The following is a 21,987-nucleotide window of genomic DNA, read 5'->3' as shown; positions in this document are numbered from 1 at the left end:
TCCGTCTGGAGGAGTGGACCTTCCTAGACAGGCTGGATTTGCATCGACGCCCCCTTTAGGAAACAGCCTTCATGGTTGAAAGAACTGATATCCAATGACTGAATGGGGAGGGGTCAGGGACAGTCTGGCTGCGGAGGAAAGGGCTAAATGATGATGGAGGTCCTCCAGCCAGGAAAGGAGGTGGAGCTTTATCTGACTTGCTGCAGATTCTAAGGAGCTCCCAGTGTGTAGTGACATCAGAGGAAGCCGTTTCAGTCCAGGAGAGGAGCCGGTACACCTGTGCAAGACTGAAGGGGAGGAGCCGGTACACCTGTGCAAGACTGAAGGGGAGGAGCCGGTACACCTGTGCAAGACTGAAGGGGAGGGGTCGGTACACCTGTGCAAGATTGAAGGGGAGGGGCCGGTACACCTGTGCAAGACTGAAGGGGAGGGGCCGGTACACCTGTGCAAGACTGAAGGGGAGGGGCCGGTACACCTGTGCAAGACTGGAGGGGAGGAGCCGGTACACCTGTGCAAGACTGAAGAGGAGGGGTCGGTACACCTGTGCAAGACTGGAGGGGAGGGGCCGGTACACCTGTGCAAGAATGGAGGGGAGGAGCCGGTACACCTATACAAGACTGAAGGGGAGGAGCCAGTACATCTGTGCAAGACTTAAGGGGAGGAGTCGGTACACCTGTGCAAGACTGGAGGGGAGGAGCCGGTACACCTGTGCAAGACTGAGGGGGAGGAGCCGGTACACCTGTGGAAGACTGAAGGGGAGGAGCCGGTACACCTGTGCAAGACTGAAGGGGAGGAGCCAGAACACTTGTGCAAAACTGAAGGGGAGGAGCCGGAACACTTGTGCAAGACTGAAGGGGATGATGGAGGTCACTCTTTTAAAAGAGTGTGTTTTTGTTTTTATTTGTCTTTTCTCCATGTTTGTTTTGTTACAGATCCCCGCCTGATATTTCTGGAATAACCTGTATTTTATTGGGGAAATATCACACCTAATGATTAATCTGCCGCCCCCTCCCCAAATTCCTCTCTAGAGGCCCCGAGCTGTTTCCTATTGTCTGTACTGATTGTATGTGTCACAGAGAATTTCCTCTCTGCATCATCAACAGTCATAGCGCGTTATTTAGTTAGTCTGCCTGAAAAAAAGACAAAAGTCCATCCAGTTCAACCATAGAAAAAAAAGTTCTAATCCTACACCCACAGCTGATCCAGAGGAAGGCAGAAAGCACAGCAAAGCACGATCCAATTTGCTCCTGCAGGGAAACAATTCCTTCCTGATCCCCCGAGAGGCAATCAGATATTCCCTGGATCAACTTTCCCTATAAATGTTATATCCAGTTATATTCTGTGTATCTAAGAAAGAATCCAGGACTTTCCTACAGCAATCCACTGATTGGCCACACCCACCTCTGGAGGGAGTCTATTCCACATTCTCACAGCTCTCACTGTGAAGAAACCTTTCCGTGTTTGGAGATTACATTTCTTTTCCTCCAGACGTAAAGAGCGCCCCCTTGTCCTCTGTGATGACCTCAGGAGGAATAACTACACCGAGTTCACTATATGAACCACTGATGTATTTATACATGGAGATCATATCCCCCCCCTTATGTATTATACATGGAGATCATATCCCCCCTTATGTATTATACATGGAGATCATATCCCCCCTTATGTATTATACATGGAGATCATATCCCCCCCTTATGTATTATACATGGAGATCATATCCCCCCTTATGTATTATACATGGAGATCATATCCCCCCTTATGTATTATACATGGAGATCATATCCCCCTTATGTATTATACATGGAGATCATATCCCCCCTTATGTATTATACATGGAGATCATATCCCCCCCTTATGTATTATACATGGTGATCATATCCCCCCCTTATGTATTATACATGGAGATCATATCCCCCTTATGTATTATACATGGAGATCATATCCCCCTTATGTATTATACATGGAGATCATATCCCCCCTTATGCATTTATACATGGAGATCATATCCCCCCTTATGTATTATACATGGAGATCATATCCCCCTTATGTATTATACATGGAGATCATATCCCCCCTTCTGTATTATACATGGAGATCATATCCCCCTTATGTATTATACATGGAGATCATATCCCCCCATTATGTATTATACATGGAGATCATATCCCCCCTTATGTATTATACATGAAGATCATATCCCCCTTATGTATTATACATGGAGATCATATCCCCCTTATGTATTATACATGGAGATCATATCCCCCCTTATGTATTATACATGAAGATCATATCCCCCTTATGTATTATACATGGAGATCATATCCCCCTTATGTATTATACATGGAGATCATATCCCCCCTTATGTATTATACATGGAGATCATATCCCCCTTATGTATTATACATGGAGATCATATCCCCCCTTATGTATTATACATGGAGATCGTATCCCCCCCTTATGTATTATACATGGAGATCATATCCCCCCTTATGTATTATACATGGAGATCATATCCCCCCTTATGTATTATACATGGAGATCATATCCCCCCTTATGTATTATACATGGAGATCATATCCCCCCTTATGTATTATACATGGAGATCATATCCCCCCTTATGTATTATACATGGAGATCATATCCCCCCCTTATGTATTATACATGGTGATCATATCCCCCCTTATGTATTATACATGGAGATCATATCCCCCCTTATGTATTATACATGGAGATCATACCCCCCCCTTATGTATTATACATGGTGATCATATCCCCCCCTTATGTATTATACATGGAGATCATACCCCCCCTTATGTATTATACATGGTGATCATATCCCCCCTTATGTATTATACATGGAGATCATATCCCCCCTTATGTATTATACATGGAGATCATATCCCCCCCTTATGTATTATACATGGAGATCATATCCCCCCTTATGTATTATACATGGAGATCATATCCCCCCCTTATGTATTATACATGGAGATCATATCCCCCCTTATGTATTATACATGGAGATCATATCCCCCTTATGTATTATACATGGAGATCATATCCCGCCTTATGTATTATACATGGAGATCGTATCCCCCCTTATGTATTATACATGGAGATCATATCCCCCTTATGTATTATACATGGAGATCATATCCCCCCTTATGTATTATACATGGAGATCGTATCCCCCTTATGTATTATACATGGAGATCATATCCCCCCTTATGTATTATACATGGAGATCGTATCCCCCCTTATGTATTATACATGGAGATCATATCCCCCTTATGTATTATACATGGAGATCATATCCCCCTTATGTATTATACATGGAGATCATATCCCCCTTATGTATTATACATGGAGATCGTATCCCCCCTTATGTATTATACATGGAGATCGTATCCCCCCTTATGTATTATACATGGAGATCGTATCCCCCCTTATGTATTATACATGGAGATCGTATCCCCCTTATGTATTATACATGGAGATCGTATCCCCCCTTATGTATTATACATGGAGATCATATCCCCCTTATGTATTATACATGGAGATCATATCCCCCCTTATGTATTATACATGGAGATCATATCCCCCTTATGTATTATACATGGTGATCATATCCCCCCTTATGTATTATACATGGAGATCATATCCCCCCTAATGTATTATACATGGAGATCATATCCCCCTTATGTATTATACATGGAGATCATATCCCCCCTTATGTATTATACATGGAGATCATATCCCCCTTATGTATTATACATGGAGATCATATCCCCCTTATGTATTATACATGGAGATCATATCCCCCCCTTATGTATTATACATGGAGATCATATCCCCCCTTATGTATTATACATGGTGATCATATCCCCCCTTATGTATTATACATGGCATGGCTGCCATTATTAAGCTTGTGATCTACCAGAACCCCCAGATCCTTCTGCATCATTGACCCCCCCAGATCCTTCTCCACCATTGACCCCCCCAGATCCTTCTCCACCATTGACCGACCCAGATCCTTCACCACCATGACCCCCCCCCCCCCACCCTCGATCCTTCACCATGGACCCCCCCAGATCCTTCTGCACCATTGACCCCCCCCAGAGCCTTCTCCACCATTGACCCCCCCAGATCCTTCTCCCCCATTGACCCCCTTAGTTGTACCCCCCTAGTATGTATGATGCATGCATATTCTTAGCCCCCAAGTGCAGAACTTTACATTTATCAACAAGGAGCCGTCCCTCTTGGACCCTGATGCCCAACATGCAGCCCAGGCAGGGGCGGACTGACAACTCATGGGGCCCCCGGGCAATAGGGGATCATGGGGCCCCTGTGTCCTTGCCCAAACTCAAAAAAGCTTATGAAAAAGGTACCAGGGGCATCTCATGGGGCCCCCTACTGACCCTGGGCCCTCGGGCAGTGCCCGAGTTTCCAAATGGTCAGTCCGCCCCTGAGCCCAGGGGTGGCATGCAACCCTTTTTGACTTTTCTTGTGGCTCCACTGGCCCCTGTAGACACTAATCCTATTGCCATTTTATAGTAGTGTTTCTAGCGGTATCGTGTAACATGTCTCCTGAAACATGTTACCAGTCTGCAACAACCTCTGTAGTTCACAGTCTCTGAAAGTCTCCTGTAGTCTGTCTGCAGTCTCTGACCATCTCCTGTAGTATGTCTGCAGTCTCTGACCATCTCCTGTAGTATGTCTGCAGTCTCTGACCATCTCCTGTACTGTGTCTGCAGTCCCTGACCATCTCTTGTATCACATCTGCAGTCTCTGACCATCTCCTGTACTATGTCCGCAGACTCTGACCATCTCTTGTATCACATCTGCAGTCTCTGACCGTCTCCTGTACTATGTCCGCAGTCTCTGACAATCTCCTGTATCATGACTGCAGTCTCTGACCATCTCCTGTAGTATGTCTGCAGTCTCTGACCATCCCCTGTACTATGTCAGCAGTCTCTGACCACCTCCAGTATCACATATGCAGTCTCTGACCATTCTGGCCTAGACCTACTGGTGGGGGGCAGAGACAAAACAGTAGGCAAAAAAAAAAATACCAGCACAAAATGGCAAAGTGTAAGTAAAGGCTTTACAATTGGAAAAATGGCAACGCCAAAAGCACAAGTCCCTGTGCCGCTCCTCTCCTGCTAGAACAATGACCCTCCTGCTGAGGTTGTACCTTCCACCATATTGTGCCCCACTCAGTGCCAGAGGCCTCCACATAACATTCCCGGCTGTCATCCTCTATATCCCCAAGGAATGAATGTCCACACATAATTGGGGTTGCTGCACTCTGCTGGTGGTAAAACCGTCACACCCCATCGACATACTACCCGCGGTTACTTGGCAGTATATGGTCAATCACATTTAGTGGACGGTCCGCAGTAGTCACATGTGGAAGCATCATGCAGCATTTAAGGAAAGCCATCTCCCTCTGACAGTCTCTCTCTCCATCTGTGGTCATTGGTACTCACTGAAATGGGATCTCTGCAGTCACCTCCTACATAGGCACACCTAGGGTTGCCACCTCATCCCTTTAAAACCGAACACATATTAATTACACAGGTTCTGGGGCAAATTTAATGCAGATAAGGTGAGTTTAATGACCACCTTAATCAGCCGCAGAACCCGTGTAATTAATACGTGTTTGGTTTTACAGGGATGAGGTGGCAACCCTAGGTACACCTTTGATGGGACCCTCCAAGGGGATAGCCTCACTCAGGGAACTCTTGGCCTGGACTGAAAGGCCTTATGCAACCCGCCCTAGCCCCACCTCCATAAGGGTCAGGAAGTGCCCAGCCGGTTCTCCTGGCCGGGTCTAGCCCTCCCTGACCTCCAGCACTGTCCAGGGCCTCCGCTTGCCGGCTACATCTGCATAGGTGTGGGCTGTCTGGCTCCCCGGCCCCAACTGCAACTAGGGTCCTCATCATCTGGCTCATAACTGGGCACTGGCTCACCCATGACACCCCTGCAGGAGGGCTCCACCCAAAAGGGGCCCAACACCTAGCAGACTAGCTAGCTGCACCTGCCTACACGGGGATTCCATACCTGACCATCATCCTTGAAAAAAATTGGTGTTGGGGGGGGGTTCCACCATAATTCATATTGGTATGAATTTTAAGAGGGACCGAACACAAAAAATATTTAAAAAAAAATGGCATGATGGTCCGCAAATTCTATACCACAGCCACTGGGTCTGAAATATACATATATATATATATATATACATACACACACACACTATATTGCCCAAAGTATTGGCCCCGCCCTCCCAATCATGTGATTCAGGAGTTCCAATCCCCTCAATGGACACAGGTGTATACAATCAGGCCCCTAGGCATGCAGACGGCTTCTACAAACATTGGTGAAAGAATGGGTCGCTCTCAGGAGCTCAGTGACTCCAAGCGTGGTCCCATGATAGGTGGCCACCTGGGCAATAAGTCCATCCGTGACATTTCCTGGCTACTAAATATTCCACGCTCAACTGTTAGTGGGATTATAACAAAGTGGAAGCAACTGGGAACAACAGCCACTCAGCCACCAAGTGGTAGGCCACGTCACATGACAGGGCGGGGTCAGCGCATGCTGAAGCGCACAGTGCGCAGAAGTCGCCAACTGTCTGCAGAGTCAATAGCTAAAGACCTCCAAACTTGGTGTGGCCTTCAGTTGAGCCCAACAACAGTGCGTAGAGAGCTTCATGGAATGGGTTTCCATGGCTGAGCAGCTGCATCCAAGCCTTCCATCACCAAGTGCAATGCAAAGCGTCGGATGCCATGGTGTAAAGCACGCCGCCACTGGACTCTAGAGCAGTGGGGGCGTGTTCTCTGGAGTGACCAATCACGCTTCTCTGTCTGGCAATCTGATGGATGTGTCTGGGTTTGGCGGGTGCCAGGAGAACGGTACTTACCTGACTGCATTGTCCCAAGTGTAAAGTTTGGTGGAGGGGGGGATTATGGTGTGGGGTTGTTTTTCAGGGGTTGGGCTTGGCCCCCTAGTTCCAGTGAAGGGAACTCTTATGGCGACATTTTGGACAATTGCATGCTCCCAACTTTGTGGGAAGAGTTTGGGGATGGCCCCTTCCTGTTCCAACATGACTGCGCACCAGTGCACAAAGCAAGGTCCATAAAGACATGGAGGAGCCAGTTTGGGGTGGAGGAACTTGACTGTCCTGCACAGAGTCCTGACCTCAACCCCATAGAACACCTTTGGGATGAATTAGAGCGGAGACTGCGAGCCAGGCCTCCTCCCCCGACATCAGGGCCTGACCTGACAAATGTGCTTCTGGAAGAATGGTCCAACCTTCCCATAGACACCCTCCTAAACCTTGTGGACGGCCTTCCCAGAAGAGTTGAGGCTGTTATAGCTGCAAAGGGCGGGGCCAACTCAATATTGAACCCTACGGACTAAGACTGGGGGGCCATTACAGGTCATGTGCGTGGAAAGGGCGGGGCCAACTCAATATTGAACCCTACGGACTAAGACTGGGGGGCCATTACAGGTCATGTGCGTGGAAAGGGCGGGGCCAACTCAATACTGAACCCTACGGACTAAGACTGGGGGGCCATTACAGGTCATGTGCGTGGAAAGGGCGGGGCCAACTCAATATTGAACCCTACGGACTAAGACTGGGGGACCATTACAGGTCATGTGTGTGGAAAGACCAGCCGACCAATACTGAGGGCAATATAGTGTAGATGTACATACTGTATAAATATATATGCCCTCTGTAGAGAAGCTGGACCTATGCTGACCCCTCGGAGGGGGGAGATGGGAGCAGAGAAGGTCCTGGGAAACAATCTGTATTTCCTGATGCTTCTGGAGATAATCCGGATTTCGGAGTCCTCCTCTCTGATTGGTGAGCTGCTCATCCTCCAGACCCTGAGGGGACACATCTGCCACTTCTATCCGGATAGGACGAGAGAAGAACAAAGTGTAGTCACTGCGAGTCCAACATCACCGACATCCAACTGGACGGATCCCAACAGGGGGAGAGCAACTAAAAGTAAGTATAACACATGTATCTGTGTATTAGGAGAGGTCAGTGTCCTGATATCTGTGTATTGGGAGAGGTCAGTGTCCTGATATCTGTGCATTAGGAGAGGTCAGTGTCCTGATATCTGTGTATTGGGAGAGCTCAGTGTGTCCTAATATCTGTGTATTAGGAGAGGTCAGTGTCCTGATATCTGTGTATTGGGAGAGGTCAGTGCCCTGATATCTGTGTATTAGGAGAGGTCAGTGTGCCCTGATATCTGTGTATTAGGAGAGGTCAGTGTCCTGATATCTGTGTATTGGGAGAGCTCAGTGTGTCCTGATATCTGTGTATTAGGAGAGGTCAGTGTCCTGATATCTGTGTATTAGGAGAGGCCAGTGTGTCCTGATATCTGTGTATTAGGACAGGTCAGTGTCCTGATATCTGTGTATTAGGAGAGGCCAGTGTGTCCTGATATCTGTGTATTAGGAGAGGTCAGTGTCCTGATATCTGTGTATTAGGAGAGGTCAGTGTCCTGATATCTGTGCATTAGGAGAGGTCAGTGTCCTGATATCTGTGTATTAGGAGAGGTCAGTGTCCTAATATCTGTGTATTAGGAGAGGTCAGTGTCCTGATATCTGTGTATTGGGAGAGGTCAGTGCCCTGATATCTGTGTATTAGGAGAGGTCAGTGTGCCCTGATATCTGTGTATTAGGAGAGGTCAGTGTCCTGATATCTGTGTATTGGGAGAGCTCAGTGTGTCCTGATATCTGTGTATTAGGAGAGGTCAGTGTCCTGATATCTGTGTATTAGGAGAGGCCAGTGTGTCCTGATATCTGTGTATTAGGACAGGTCAGTGCCCTGATATCTGTGTATCAGGAGAGGTCAGTGCCCTGATATCTGTGTATTAGGAGAGGTCAATGTGTCCTGATATCTGTGTATTAGGAGAGGTCAGTGTCCTGATATCTGTGTATTAGGAGAGGTCGGTGTCCTGATATCTGTGTATTAGGAGAGGTCAGTGTCCTGATATCTGTGTATCCTGATATCTGTGTATTAGGAGAGGTCAGTGTCCTGATATCTGTGTATTAGGAGAGGTCAGTGTCCTGATATCTGTGTATTAGGAGAGGTCAGTGTCCTGATATCTGTGTATTAGGAGAGGTCAGTGTCCTGATATCTGTGTATTAGGAGAGGTCAGTGTCCTGATATCTGTGTATCCTGATATCTGTGTATTAGGAGAGGTCAGTGTCCTGATATCTGTGTATTAGGAGAGGTCAGTGTCCTGATATCTGTGTATTAGGAGAGGTCGGTGTCCTGATATCTGTGTATTAGGACTGTACAGTACATTGTATTGGGTGGGAGGTATCTGAGCCCCCCCAGCTCTCCCCTCACATTTTTCTCTCCTATAATTACATCCTGCTGTGTTCTGCTCTCCCGGGATGGTCGGGGGGGTGTTGAGTCTCAGAGGACAGGAAGTTGTACAGTACGGGGTCTGTGGCCCCCCTGGAATCGGGCCCTCCGCTGCCCCGTGATGTGACCTCACCTTTCTAGGTTGGTGAGATATCATTGGGTACATCGATTTCTATCACTTTCTTCTCCCATCTTTCCTTCTTCATGCCCCCTGTGCTATCCCTGCCCCCCACCTCATCGATTTCATAATGTAGAGCAGAGATGAGTTCCCCTTTTGTGGCCGACAATCATCGTTGCTCTCCCGTGATTGGCTGTAATGGGTCCAGGCCGCCGGGGAATCGTACAATTCTTGTGCTTCCTATTCACTTCCAGGAGCTGCATAGCCGGCGGTTGTGTGCTCGTCTTGCGGGTAATAGTGGGCCACATGGAAGAAAAATATATTTGAACTATATTTTAAAAATATTCTTCCCAAATATATTGGCATGTATTTGAAATACCACAATTTTGGCCGTATTCAATATATTTCAATATATATATATTTAAATTTATAAAATATATAAAAAAATATATATATTATATTAAAATATTTTTCATATATTTTGTATTAAAATACTGCATTTTAACATACAGTGTGTGTGTGTATATATATACTCTGCATGTTGAAATGCGTTTTTATTACAAAATATATAAAAAATATTTTTAAAAATACATTTCAAATATACTGTATGTCTTTAAAAATACAAATCTACATTTTGGAATTAATTTGCAAATATATATAAAAATATATTTTAAAATGACTTTTTTATGTGCTAAAAAAAGCTGAAGAATATATTTAAAATAATATATATTTTTAAAAATATATTATATTTACATATATTATATTTACATATACATATATTTTATTTTACATATATTTGTATTTACATATATTTAAAATAATATATATTTTTAAAAATACATTATATTTACATATATTATATTTACATATACATATATTTTATTTTACATATATTTGTATTTACATATATTTAAAATAATATATATTTTTTAAATATATTATATTTACATATTTTATATTTACATATACATATATTTTATTTTACATATATTTATATTTACATATATTTAAAATAATATATATTTTTTAAAATATATTATATTTACTTATATTATATTTTCATATACATATATTTTATTTTACATATATTTATATTTACATATATTTAAAATAATATATATATTTTAAAATATATTATATTTACATATACATATATTTTATTTTACATATATTTGTATTTACATATATTTAAAATAATATATATATATTTTTTAAATATTTTATATTTACATATTTTATATTTACATATACATATATTTTATTTTACATATATTTGTATTTACATATATTTAAAATAATATATATTTTTAAAAATATATTATATTTACATATATTATATTTACATATACATATATTTTATTTTACATATATTTGTATTCACATATATTTAAAATAATATATATTTTTAAAAATATATTTACATATATTATATTTACATATACATATATTTTATTTTACATATATTTATATTTAAATACATTTTTACATATATCTGTAAATGCATTCCAAAAATGTAGATTTGTATTTTTTAAAAACATACAGTATATTTGAAATGTATTTTTAAAAATATTTTTCATATATTTTTTAATAGAAACGCATTTCAACATGCATATTATATATATATATATATATATATATATATATATATATATATATATATATATATATATAAAAATATATTTAGAAATATATTGAATACGGTCAAAATTGTAGTATTTAAAATATATGGCAATATATTTGGGGAGAATATTTTAAAAATATATTTCAAATATATTTTTCCTCCATATGGGGGGGGGGGCCTCTGTGGGGGGACGCAAAGCTGGAGGAAGAGGAATAGGGACGGGGTTCGCATTTGCCGCTGCCTAGGATTGGTGCAAACCTTGGGCGTTTATCGGGCAAATTAAATAGGTTCATCCCCCCAATAAGGTCCAGAACAGAAAAAGGAGACACCCCACCCCCGGTCATTCTGATCACAAAGGGAAGTCGGCGAAATGTCATTTAGCAGCCAGGAATCTACATGAAATTTTTCCTTTCTACATGCCACTTCACAGGTAGGTTCAAAGTTGTTTTTTTTTTTAATCTTAATGCATTTCCTGCATTAGGGTAAAAAAACCTCCCCCCCAGGTCCCCCCCTATACTTACCTGAGCCCGATCTTGATCCAGCGCTGTGCCTGAGAACAGCGTCCCGCTCCTCTCCCTCTCCTCAAAGCAGCAGGAGCCCTTGGCAATCACAGCCTATGAAGAGAGAGCGGAGGGCAAGACGTGGCTCAGGAGCGAGCCTGCCTAAGTGACCTCATAACAAGTGGATTGCTATGGGGTCACTCGGGGTGGGGGAGGAGCCAGGAGCACTGGCAAGGGACCCCAGAAAAGGAGGATCAGGGTTGCTTTGTGAAAAAAATCATTGCACAGAGCCGGAAAGTAAAACGTATTTATTATTTTTTAAAAATTTCTTTAAGGCACCCCAATCAAGCTATTTAAAGGGATTGTGCATTTTTAATGTTTTGCTTTATTTATTTCAGGTACTTATATAGCGCCGTCAATTTATGCAGCACTTTACATATATATTGTACATTCACATCAGTCCCCGCCCCCGAGGAGCATACAATTTAAGGTCCCTAACTCACATTCATACATACACATACTAGGGACAATTTAGACAGGAGCCAATTCACTCCCAGCATGTCTTTGGAGTGTGGGGGGAAACCAGAGTGCCTGGAGGAAACCCACACAGGCACAGGGAGAACATGCAAGCTCCAGGCAGGTGGCGCCATGGCTGGAATTTGAACCTACAACTCTGGTACTAACAGGTGGAAGTGCTAACCAGTTAACTACGGTGCTGCCTGGCTTCAAACCTTAATATTAGAGCTGTTTCCTGCTGAATTATATTTTTAAAACATTTTTTGCATTGATTTATGTCCCTGCTGGTAGTTTCAAGCTCAATATAATCAAACAACTGATGGGCAGATCACATAGCTAAAGTCTACATCAGACAGTAGCCAGCTCCTTCCCTGGAACATACACATGTAAAGGGTGCCCAGGAATGTGTTCTTTCACTTTTGCAATTAGCAGGAAGTTTATATATAACCCCACCCCCTTTCTTTTCCTGCTGGCTATTATGAAGAACTAGAAATACTAAACTACTGCAGGGATGATCTGAGGATATACACATCTAAACAAGCAACTGATGGGCAGATCACATAGCTAAAGTCTACATCATACAGTAGCCAGCTCCTTCCCTGGAACATACACGTCTAAAGGGTGCCCAGGAATGTGTTCTTTCACTTTTGCAATTAGCAGGAAATTTATATATAACCCCACCCCCTTTCTTTTCCTGCTGGCTATGGAGAATCAGAAATACTAAACAACTGCAGGGATGATCTGAGGATATACACGCTTTTTCAAAGTAAAAAATATTTCAACAATAGCATTTGCTCTTCTGTTAATGATGAGGATTGTCCATTTCTCCACAGGGATCACATGAGGAATCTGTCCTGATCTCCCGCTCCATCAGTATTGAGGGATTTCTCTGATAACAACATGGGGAATCTCCGGAGACTTCCACAAGTTCTGTTGATTTTCTCCTTGGTGACTGTGGCCCAGAATGACCCCGCCCTAGAGGATGACAATAACATCCAATCACAATCCATAACAGGAAAGGTAATCCCCAGAGGATCCGAGAGATCCACAGAGCAGGAGGGGGATGTATCATTTGGGCGATCGACTGACAATGGAATTCAGCACTTGGCCCGGGATCCTGGAAATGAACTGCGCACCGTCCCTCTGACATCGGGGGCAGAAACTGGACATCACGACCAGGGGCCACTGGAAAGGGGTCAGGGAACTAGGGGCCCACTATATCCAACATCCAATCAGAAGGTGAGTCTCCAGGTGAACCAATAGTAGACTGACAGGATGCAGGTAGATGTTCAGATGGCCATACATCGATCATACATACAGATAATGGGAATTACAATTATAATGAATAATGATGGTTTATATAGATGTGACAATGAGATGACATCCCAGTGCTGACCACACTATACTTATTGCAGGTCGTCAGCATTCCCAGCATTCATCATCAGGAAGGTGAGTACTATCTCGTCCTATCCGGATAGAAGTGGCAGATGTGTCCCCTCAGGGTCTGGAGGATGAACAACTCACTAATCAGAGAGGAGGACTCCGAAATCCGGATTGTTATCTCCAGAAGCATCAGGAAATACAGATTGTATCCCAGGACCTTCTCTGCTTCCATCTCCCCGCTCCAAGGGGTCACCTCCGATGGCCACCTCCGAGGGGTCAACTCCGATGGTCACCTCTGAGGGGTCAACTCCGATGGTCACCTCCGAGGGGTCACCTCCGATGGTCACCTCCGGGGGGTCACCTCCGATGGTCACCTCCGAGGGGTCAACTCTGATGGTCACCTCCGAGGGGTCATCTCCGATGGTCACCTCCGAGGGGTCAACTCCGATGGTCACCTCCGAGGGGTCACCTCCGATGGTCACCTCCGAGGGGTCAACTCCGATGGTCAGCATAGGTCCAGCTTCTCTACAGTGGGTATACAGTGAGGAACAGAAGTATTTGAACCCCCTGCGATTTTGCAAGCTCTCCCACTTCTCCATCATGGAGGGTCTGACATTCACATTGCAGGGGATTCCCACTCTGAGAGACAGAATTCAGGAAATCACATTGTATGATTTGTAAAGAATGTATTTGTCTTGCACTGCTGAACAGAAGTATTTGAACCCCTGAGAAACGGCAAGCATTCTGGCTCTCAAAGACCTTTTACTGTGCCTTTAAAAAGTCCACCTCTACTCCACTCATTCATCTAACTTAGTAGCACCTGTCTGAGCTCTTTAAAGACACCTGTCCACCCCACAGTCAGTCAGACGCCAACTACTACCATGGGCAAGACCAAAGAGCTGTCAAAAGACACCAGAGACAAAATTGTGGACCTCCACAAGGCTGGAAAGGGCTACGGGGCAATTGCCAAGCAGCTTGGTGAAAATAGATCAACTGTTGGAGCAATTGTTAGAAAATGGAAGAGGCTAAAGACGACTGTCAGTCTCCCTCGGACTGGGGCTCCATGCAAGATGTCACCTCGTGGGGCATCACTGATGATACGAAAGGTGAGGAATCAGCCCAGAACTACAAGGGAGGAGCTGGTCAATGACATGAAGAGAGCTGGGACCACAGTTTCAAAGGTCACTGTCGGTAGAACACTACGCCGTCATGGTTTAAAATCATGCATTGCACGGAAGGTTCCCCTGCTCAAGTCATCACATGTCCAGGCCCGTCTGAAGGTTCCCAATGACCATCTGGATGGTCCAGAGGAGGTATGGGAGAAAGTCATGTTGTCAGATGAGACCAAAGTAGAACTTTTTGGTCTAAACTTCACTCGTCGTGTTTGGAGGAAAAAGAAGGATGAGTTGTATCCCAAGAACACCATCCCTACTGTGAAGCATGGGGGTGGTAACATCATGCTTTGGGGGTGCTTTTCTGTGAAGGGGACAGGACGACTGCACTGTATTAAGGAGAGGATGAATGGGGCCATTTATTGTGAGATTTTGAGCAACAACCTCCTTCCCTCAGTCAGAGCATTGAAGATGGGTCGTGGCTGGGTCTTCCAACATGACAACGACCCGAAGCACACAGCCAGGAGAACCAAGGAGTGGCTCCGTAAGAAGCATATCAAGGTTCTGGAGTGGCCTAGCCAGTCTCCAGACCTTAATCCAATAGAACATCTTTGGAGGGAGCTGAAACTCCGTGTTGCTCAGCGACAGCCCCGAAACCTGACAGATCTAGAGGAGATCGGTGTGGAGGAGTCGGCCAAAATCCCTGTTGCAGTGCAAACCTGGCCAAGGACTACAGGAAACGTCTGACCTCTGGAATTGCAGACAAAGGCTTCTGTACCAAATATTAAAACGGATCTTCTCAGGGGTTCAAATACTTCTGTTCAGCCGTGCGAGACAAATACATTCTTTACAAATCATACAATGTGATCTCCTGAATTCTGTCCTCAGAGTGGGAATCCCCTGCAATGTGAATGTCAGACCCTCCATGATGGAGAAGTGGGAGAACTTGCAGAATCGCAGGGGGTTCAAATAGTTCTGTTCAGCAGTGCAAGACAAATACATTCCCAGGGGTGGACTCACTTTTGTTGCCGGCGGTTTAGACATTAATGGCGGTGTGTTGAGTTATTTTGAGGGGACAGCAAATTTCCATGTTATACAAACTGTACACTGACTACGTCACATTGTAGCAAAGTGTCATTTCTTCAGTGTTGTCACATAAAAGAGAGAATCAAATATTTACACAAATGTGAGGGGGGGGGGGCTCACTTCTGGGAGATTCTGTATATATGTACATTGTATACAGTCCGGGGGAGAGGGGGACTCACTTCTGGGAGATTCTGTACTTTACACAGGCAGATATGTAAAAAGCTGAAAATAAAATAACGGCCATGTTGTGGATTGATAGAGAAATGTTTTTGTTTTCAGCTTTCTATGTTTCTATGTTTCATTTGGAGTGTTTGTTGTATTTGTACGTCTAATGAGTCCAGATGTTGTCTTTGGTGAGGAATGAAGGGAACTATTATGTGGCATTCCTACAGATGTTGATGAATGTGCAGCCGTGGAGCCACCTTGTGGATTATATGCTAACTGCACCAACACAATTGGTTCCTACATTTGCCGCTGTCTTCGGGGATTTCTAAAAGCGCCTCCAGGGTGTGAAGGTGAGGAGAATTTAACTATAAAATTCTATTGACTTTGAATTCTGATGCGACACTTACATATCCTGCATCTATACCTGAGATAATGTGGAGCTATGGACAAAATTAAAAAAGGACAATAAAGTGTTACTAAACCCCCAACAGTACAATCAGTCTGTAGATGCAGTAAAGCATGCTTGTTATACTCACTGTGGAACCTAAGGGGTTAATCCTCTGCATTGTGTAAAAAAGGCTGTTTGATCCTGTCTTCTCTGATTCTCCCCTTCTTCCAGAGTTCCCCTCTTATCTTCTGATAAGCCATATCGTGTGGAGTCGCTCTGCACATGCTCAATTTGGTGTGTATTGCTAGAAAGGTTTTTTTTTCTTGGGAGAATGCTTGTGATCAGCTCAGGGCCAATCAGTACTGTCCAGACAGAGGTCAGGGGTTCTGCATCCTCCAAGAGCAGAATGAAAACTCCTCCTACAGGCTTTAACCAGTTCTCTGTTGGACACTGATTGAAGTCACAAGACTGCTATATACTGCTGATGAGAAAAGGGATTTAGCAGTTTATATTTACTAACATAATTGCATTTCCATGTTCTGTGTACTGTGGGAGACCAGATATAGTGAATGCGGGGTCCGGGGAGAGCGGTATAGTGAATGCCGGGTCCGGGGAGAGCGGATATAGTGAATGCGGGGTCCGGGGGGAGCGGATATAGTGAATGCGGGGTCCGGGGAGAGTGGATATAGTGAATGCGGGGTCCGGGGAGAGTGGATATAGTGAATGCGGGGTCCGGGGAGAGCGGATATAGTGAATGCCTGGTCCGGGGAGAGCGGATATAGTGATTGCGGGGGCCGGGGAGAGCGGATATAGTGAATGCGGGGTCCGGGGAGGCCGGATATAGTGAATGCGGGGTCCGGGGAGAGGGGATATAGTGAATGCGGGGTCCGGGGAGAGCGGATATAGTGAATGCGGGGTCCGGGGAGACCGGATATAGTGAATGCGGGGTCCGGGGAGAGCGGATATAGTGAATGCCTGGTCCGGGGAGAGCGGATATAGTGAATGCGGGGTCCGGGGAGAGCGGATATAGTGAATGCGGGGTCCGGGGAGAGCGGATATAGTGAATGCGGGGTCCGGGGAGAGCGGATATAGTGAATGCGGGGTCCGGGGACAGCGGATATAGTGAATGCGGGGTCCGGGGAGAGCGGATATAGTGAATGCGGGGTCCGGGGAGACCGGATATAGTGAATGCGGGGTCCGGGGAGAGCGGATATAGTGAATGCGGGGTCCGGGGAGAGCGGATATAGTGAATGCGGGGTCCGGGGAGAGCGGATATAGTGAATGCGGGGTCCGAGGTTTAGTAACACTTTAATGATTCGGTCTTCCAGTAGAATAAACACAGCCTTTTCCCTCATGTAAAATAGGTTAACCACTTTACCTCCGGAACATTTTACCCTCTTCATAGCCAGGGAATTTTTTTCTACTCAGCACTCCGCTACTTTAACTGGCAATTGCGCAGTTATGCACCGCTGTACCCAAATGAAATTGATATAATTTTTTCACACAAATAGAGCATTCTTTTGGTAATATTTGCTCACCACAGGGTTTTTTTATTTTTATTATATCAATTTTCTACTTTCTGTTATAAAACATATTCAATTAAAAAAAAAAAAAATCAGAGTTCTTCACAAAATTAGGCCAAAATATAATATAAATAAAATAATAAATAAAAAAAATCCCAGTAAGTGTATATTGATTGATTTGTGTGAAAGTTATAGTGTCTACAAACTATAGGATATATACTGGAATTTACTGTAAAATAAAAATATTTTTCATATATTTTGTAGTAAAAACGCAGTTCAGCATGCAGTGTGTGTGTATATATATATATATATATTGAAATATATTGAATATGGCCAAAATTGTAGCATTTCAAATCTATGGCAATATATTTGGGCAGAATATTTTTAAAATATATTTCAAACATATTTTTCTTCCATATGGGTAATGTGGCCACATAATGGGTTTGATTTACTAAAGGCAAACAGACTGTGCACTTTGCAAAGTGCAGTTGCTCCAGAGCTTAGTAAATGAGCAGAAGCTCTGCTACCTTCCATCATCCAATCATGTGCAAGCAAAAAAAACGCATTTCAACACGCAGTATAGATTTTATTACAAAATAGATGAAAAATATTATTCAAAATGCATTTCAAATATACTGCATGTCTTTAAAAATACAAATCTACATTTTTGGAATTCATTTACAAATATATGTAAAAATAACTTTTTCATATGTTGAAAAAAATCTGTAGAATATATTTAAAAAAAATGTATTTTTAAAAATATTTTTCATCTATTTTGTAATAAAAACACATTTCAACATTCGGTATATATTTTATTACAAAATAGATGAAAGTTATTATTAAAAATACATTTCAAATATACTGTATGTCTTTAAAAATACAAATCTACAATTTTGGAATGCATTTACAAATATATGTAAAAAAAAAATCTGAAGAATATATTAAAAAAAAATATATTTTTAAAAATAATTTTCATATATTTTGTAATAAAAATTAATTTCAACATGCTATATATATATATATATGTATGTATATATATATATATATATATATGTATGTATATATCTATGTATGTGTGTGTATATATATATATATATATATATTTATTGAAATATATTGAATACGGCCAAAATTGTAGCATTTCAAATATATGGCAATATATTTGGGCAGAATATTTTTAAAATATTTTTCAGACATTTTTTCCTCCATATGGGTAATGGGGCAACATAATGGGGTTGATTTACTAAAGGCAAACAGACTGTGCACTTTGCAAAGTGCAGTTGCTCCAGAGCTTAGGAAATGAGCAGAAGCTCCGCTGCCTTCCATCATCCAATCATGTGCAAGCAAAAAAAAATTAAGTTTTTTTGCATTTCCTTGCATGTGATTGGGTATTCTTTGCAAAGTGAAGCTTCACCTCATTTACTAAGGTCTGGAGCAACGGCACTTTGCAAAGTGCCCAGTCTATTTGCCTGTAGTAAATCGACTCCAATGACAGCAACCTGGGGGATAATATGCCTTTGCTCTGAGTTGGGATGTAATACAAGTAGAAGGACCTCACTGTCCATTTCTTCCATCAGATGTGGATGAGTGTCAGCTGGCAGAGGTGACGGGGCTGCAGGCCTGTCCCCCCCACTCCACCTGCCACAACACCCTCGGCTCCTTCGCCTGCGCCTGCCATGATGGCTTCGTCTTCTCTCTGGGTGGTAAAAGATGTGTCGGTAAGTGCCGGGAGGAATTGTCAGTTGTACGGCAGAAGCCTCTGGGTTTTGGACTCGTAGATCCCACACAATAGTCACTGCTGAAGTAGACCTGTCAATAACAAGTCTGCATGAATACATCCTTCACATTTCCCAATTTCGGCACGCACACTGCACACCACAGTCTGATAAAAATTGGTAACTATTTATTGATAATAGTTTATACAAAAGACATATTTAGACATCTAATACAAACTTCAACCATTTCATAGGTGGAACGATGGAACAGGGGTGGACTGACAACTCATGGGGCCCCCGGGCAATAGGGGATCATGGGGTCCTTGTCCAAACTCAAAAAAACCTATGAAAAAGGTACCAGGGGCATCTCATGGGGCCCCGTACTGACCCTGGGCCCTCGGGCAGTGCCCAGTTTCCAAATGGTCAGTCCGCCCCTGCGATGGAATGTACCCCAGACGATTAGTTGAGGAGCTCGGTGTATACAATCTTGTCCATAAGCCAATGTTGGCTCAACCAGTATAGTTTCCCTTAGAAACAAAAAAACAATATTCCCGTAAAAATTAATATTTTTTGTTAGGTGAAACAACATATTGATTATTAATATTAGGTTGTTTTCTATTCATCCAGCAGGTGGCGCTCTGGTCTCGGTTCCCATCGTTAGCATGATTACTTTTCAGCTGTGCTATACAGAATTCAATTGGGGAAAGTCTTGGCATGTTGGTTGCTAATACTCTAGGTCACCATCTCACCAGAGGCGTCCCTAGGGTTGGTGTCACCCGGTGCGATAACACTTGGTGACACCCCCTCCCACGATCCCCTCCTAATGGATCGGATCTGCGGATGAGCATAATGGATCAGACTCCGATCCATTATGCTCCCCAATCCATAGATCCCATCCATCCTGCGGGGATCATTGGCATGTAACCTATACGGGGTGACACCGGACCCGCTCCACGAAAAGGTAAGTTGTAAACAAAGCTGATGATCCCCGCAGGATGGATTGGATCTGCGGATTGGGGAGCATAATGGATCGGAGTTCGATCCATTATGGTCAATCCGCAGATCCAAACCATCTTGCGGGGATCGTCGGCATGCAACCTATACAGGGTGACACCGGACCCACTCCACGAAAAGGTAAGTTGTAAAGGAAGCCGATGATCCCCGCAGGATGGACCGGATCCATTCTGCGGGGATCGTCAGCTTGCTTTACAACTTACCTTTTCGTGGAGCGGGTCTGGTGTCACCCAGTGCGGCGCTCAACCCCAGCCCCTGCCTCGGGACGCCACTGCATCTCACCATTCGTTATGATTGGCCACTAATTACTGTATTTGGTTTGTGAGATATCCGTTCTTTAGAATCAGACTGACTCGTTGTTATGTGTTGTGATATGGTCAGATGTTGACGAGTGCACATATGAGGAGAAATGCCGCCGGGAGTTGGGCAACCTGTGTGTGAACACCGAGGGCAGTTACCGCTGCAGCTGCCAGGCCGGATTTCGTGAACTGGGACTCTCTTGTGTCGGTGAGTGACTCCCCCCAGAACAGTGTTGGAAAATGTGCTATATACACTATAGGGCCAAAAGTATTGGGCCCGCCCTCCAAATCATGTGATTCAGGTGTTCCAATCTCCTCCATGGCCACAGGTGTAAGTGCTAGAGCAGAAACAAGGACCTCAACAACTTTATCAGGGATTAGCCCTGGATCCAACAACAAGGACCTTGAGATTCCTATCCGAAAGTGCTACAGCATAGACAAGGGTCTCAGGATCTATATCAGTAAATGCTAAAGTTAGGATCATATAATATACACTATATTGCCAGAAGTATTGGCCCCGCCCTCCAAATCATGTGATTCAGGTGTTCCAATCCCCTCCATGGACACAGGTGTATACAATCAAGCCCCTCGGCATGCAGACTGCTTCTACAAACATTGGTGAAAGAATGGATCGCTCTCAGGAGCTCAGTGACTCCAAGCGTGGTCCCGTGATAGGTGGCCACCTGGGCAATAAGTCCATCCGTGACATTTCCTGGCTACTAAATATTCCACGCTCAACTGTTAGTGGGATTATAACAAAGTGGAAGCAACTGGGAAAACAGCAACTCAACCACCAAGTGGTAGGCCACGTCACATGACAGGGCGGGGTCAGCGCATGCTGAAGCGCACAGTGCACAGAAGTCGCCAACTGTCTGCAGAGTCAATAGCTAAAGACCTCCAAACTTCATGTGGCCTTCAGATGAGCCCAACAAGAGTGCGTAGAGAGCTTCATGGAATGGGTTTCCATGGCCGAGCAGCTGCAACCAAGCCTTCCATCACCAAGTGCAATGCAAAGCGTCAGATGCCGTGGTGTAAAGCATGCCGCCACTGGACTCTAGAGCAGGGGAGACGTGTTCTCTGGAGTGGCCAATCATGCTTCTCTGTCTGGCAATCCGATGGACGTGTCTGGGTTTGGCAGTTGCTAGGAGACCGT

General features: G+C 43.9%; 1 protein-coding gene across 2 annotated transcripts in view; it reads left to right on the top strand.

Moving 5' to 3' along the window:
• The first annotated feature begins 7,903 nt into the window (after positions 1 to 7,903).
• Positions 7,904 to 21,987, top strand: part of LOC149429181 (uncharacterized) — a 55,286-nt gene continuing 41,202 nt past the window's right edge. The window contains exons 1-6 of one of the 2 annotated variants that reach the window (XM_089666636.1): positions 7,904 to 8,020; positions 12,983 to 13,388; positions 13,565 to 13,598; positions 16,123 to 16,245; positions 19,384 to 19,524; positions 20,917 to 21,042. In XM_089666636.1, the coding sequence (XP_089522762.1) occupies positions 13,050 to 13,388; positions 13,565 to 13,598; positions 16,123 to 16,245; positions 19,384 to 19,524; positions 20,917 to 21,042 (763 nt within the window). In that variant the 5' untranslated portion in view covers positions 7,904 to 8,020; positions 12,983 to 13,049. Of the gene's footprint in view, positions 8,021 to 9,407; positions 9,536 to 12,982; positions 13,389 to 13,564; positions 13,599 to 16,122; positions 16,246 to 19,383; positions 19,525 to 20,916; positions 21,043 to 21,987 lie in introns of those variants that run through there. The other variant, XM_089666635.1, reaches the window with a different exon arrangement.

Source organism: Staurois parvus, unplaced genomic scaffold, assembly GCF_062004578.1.
Source record: "Staurois parvus isolate SC_StPar_1 unplaced genomic scaffold, SC_StPar_1.0 ptg002756l, whole genome shotgun sequence".
Classification (NCBI taxonomy): Eukaryota; Metazoa; Chordata; class Amphibia; order Anura; family Ranidae; genus Staurois; species Staurois parvus.
Note: the sequence above shows the minus strand (reverse complement) of the source record. Positions and strands in the feature narration are given on the sequence as shown.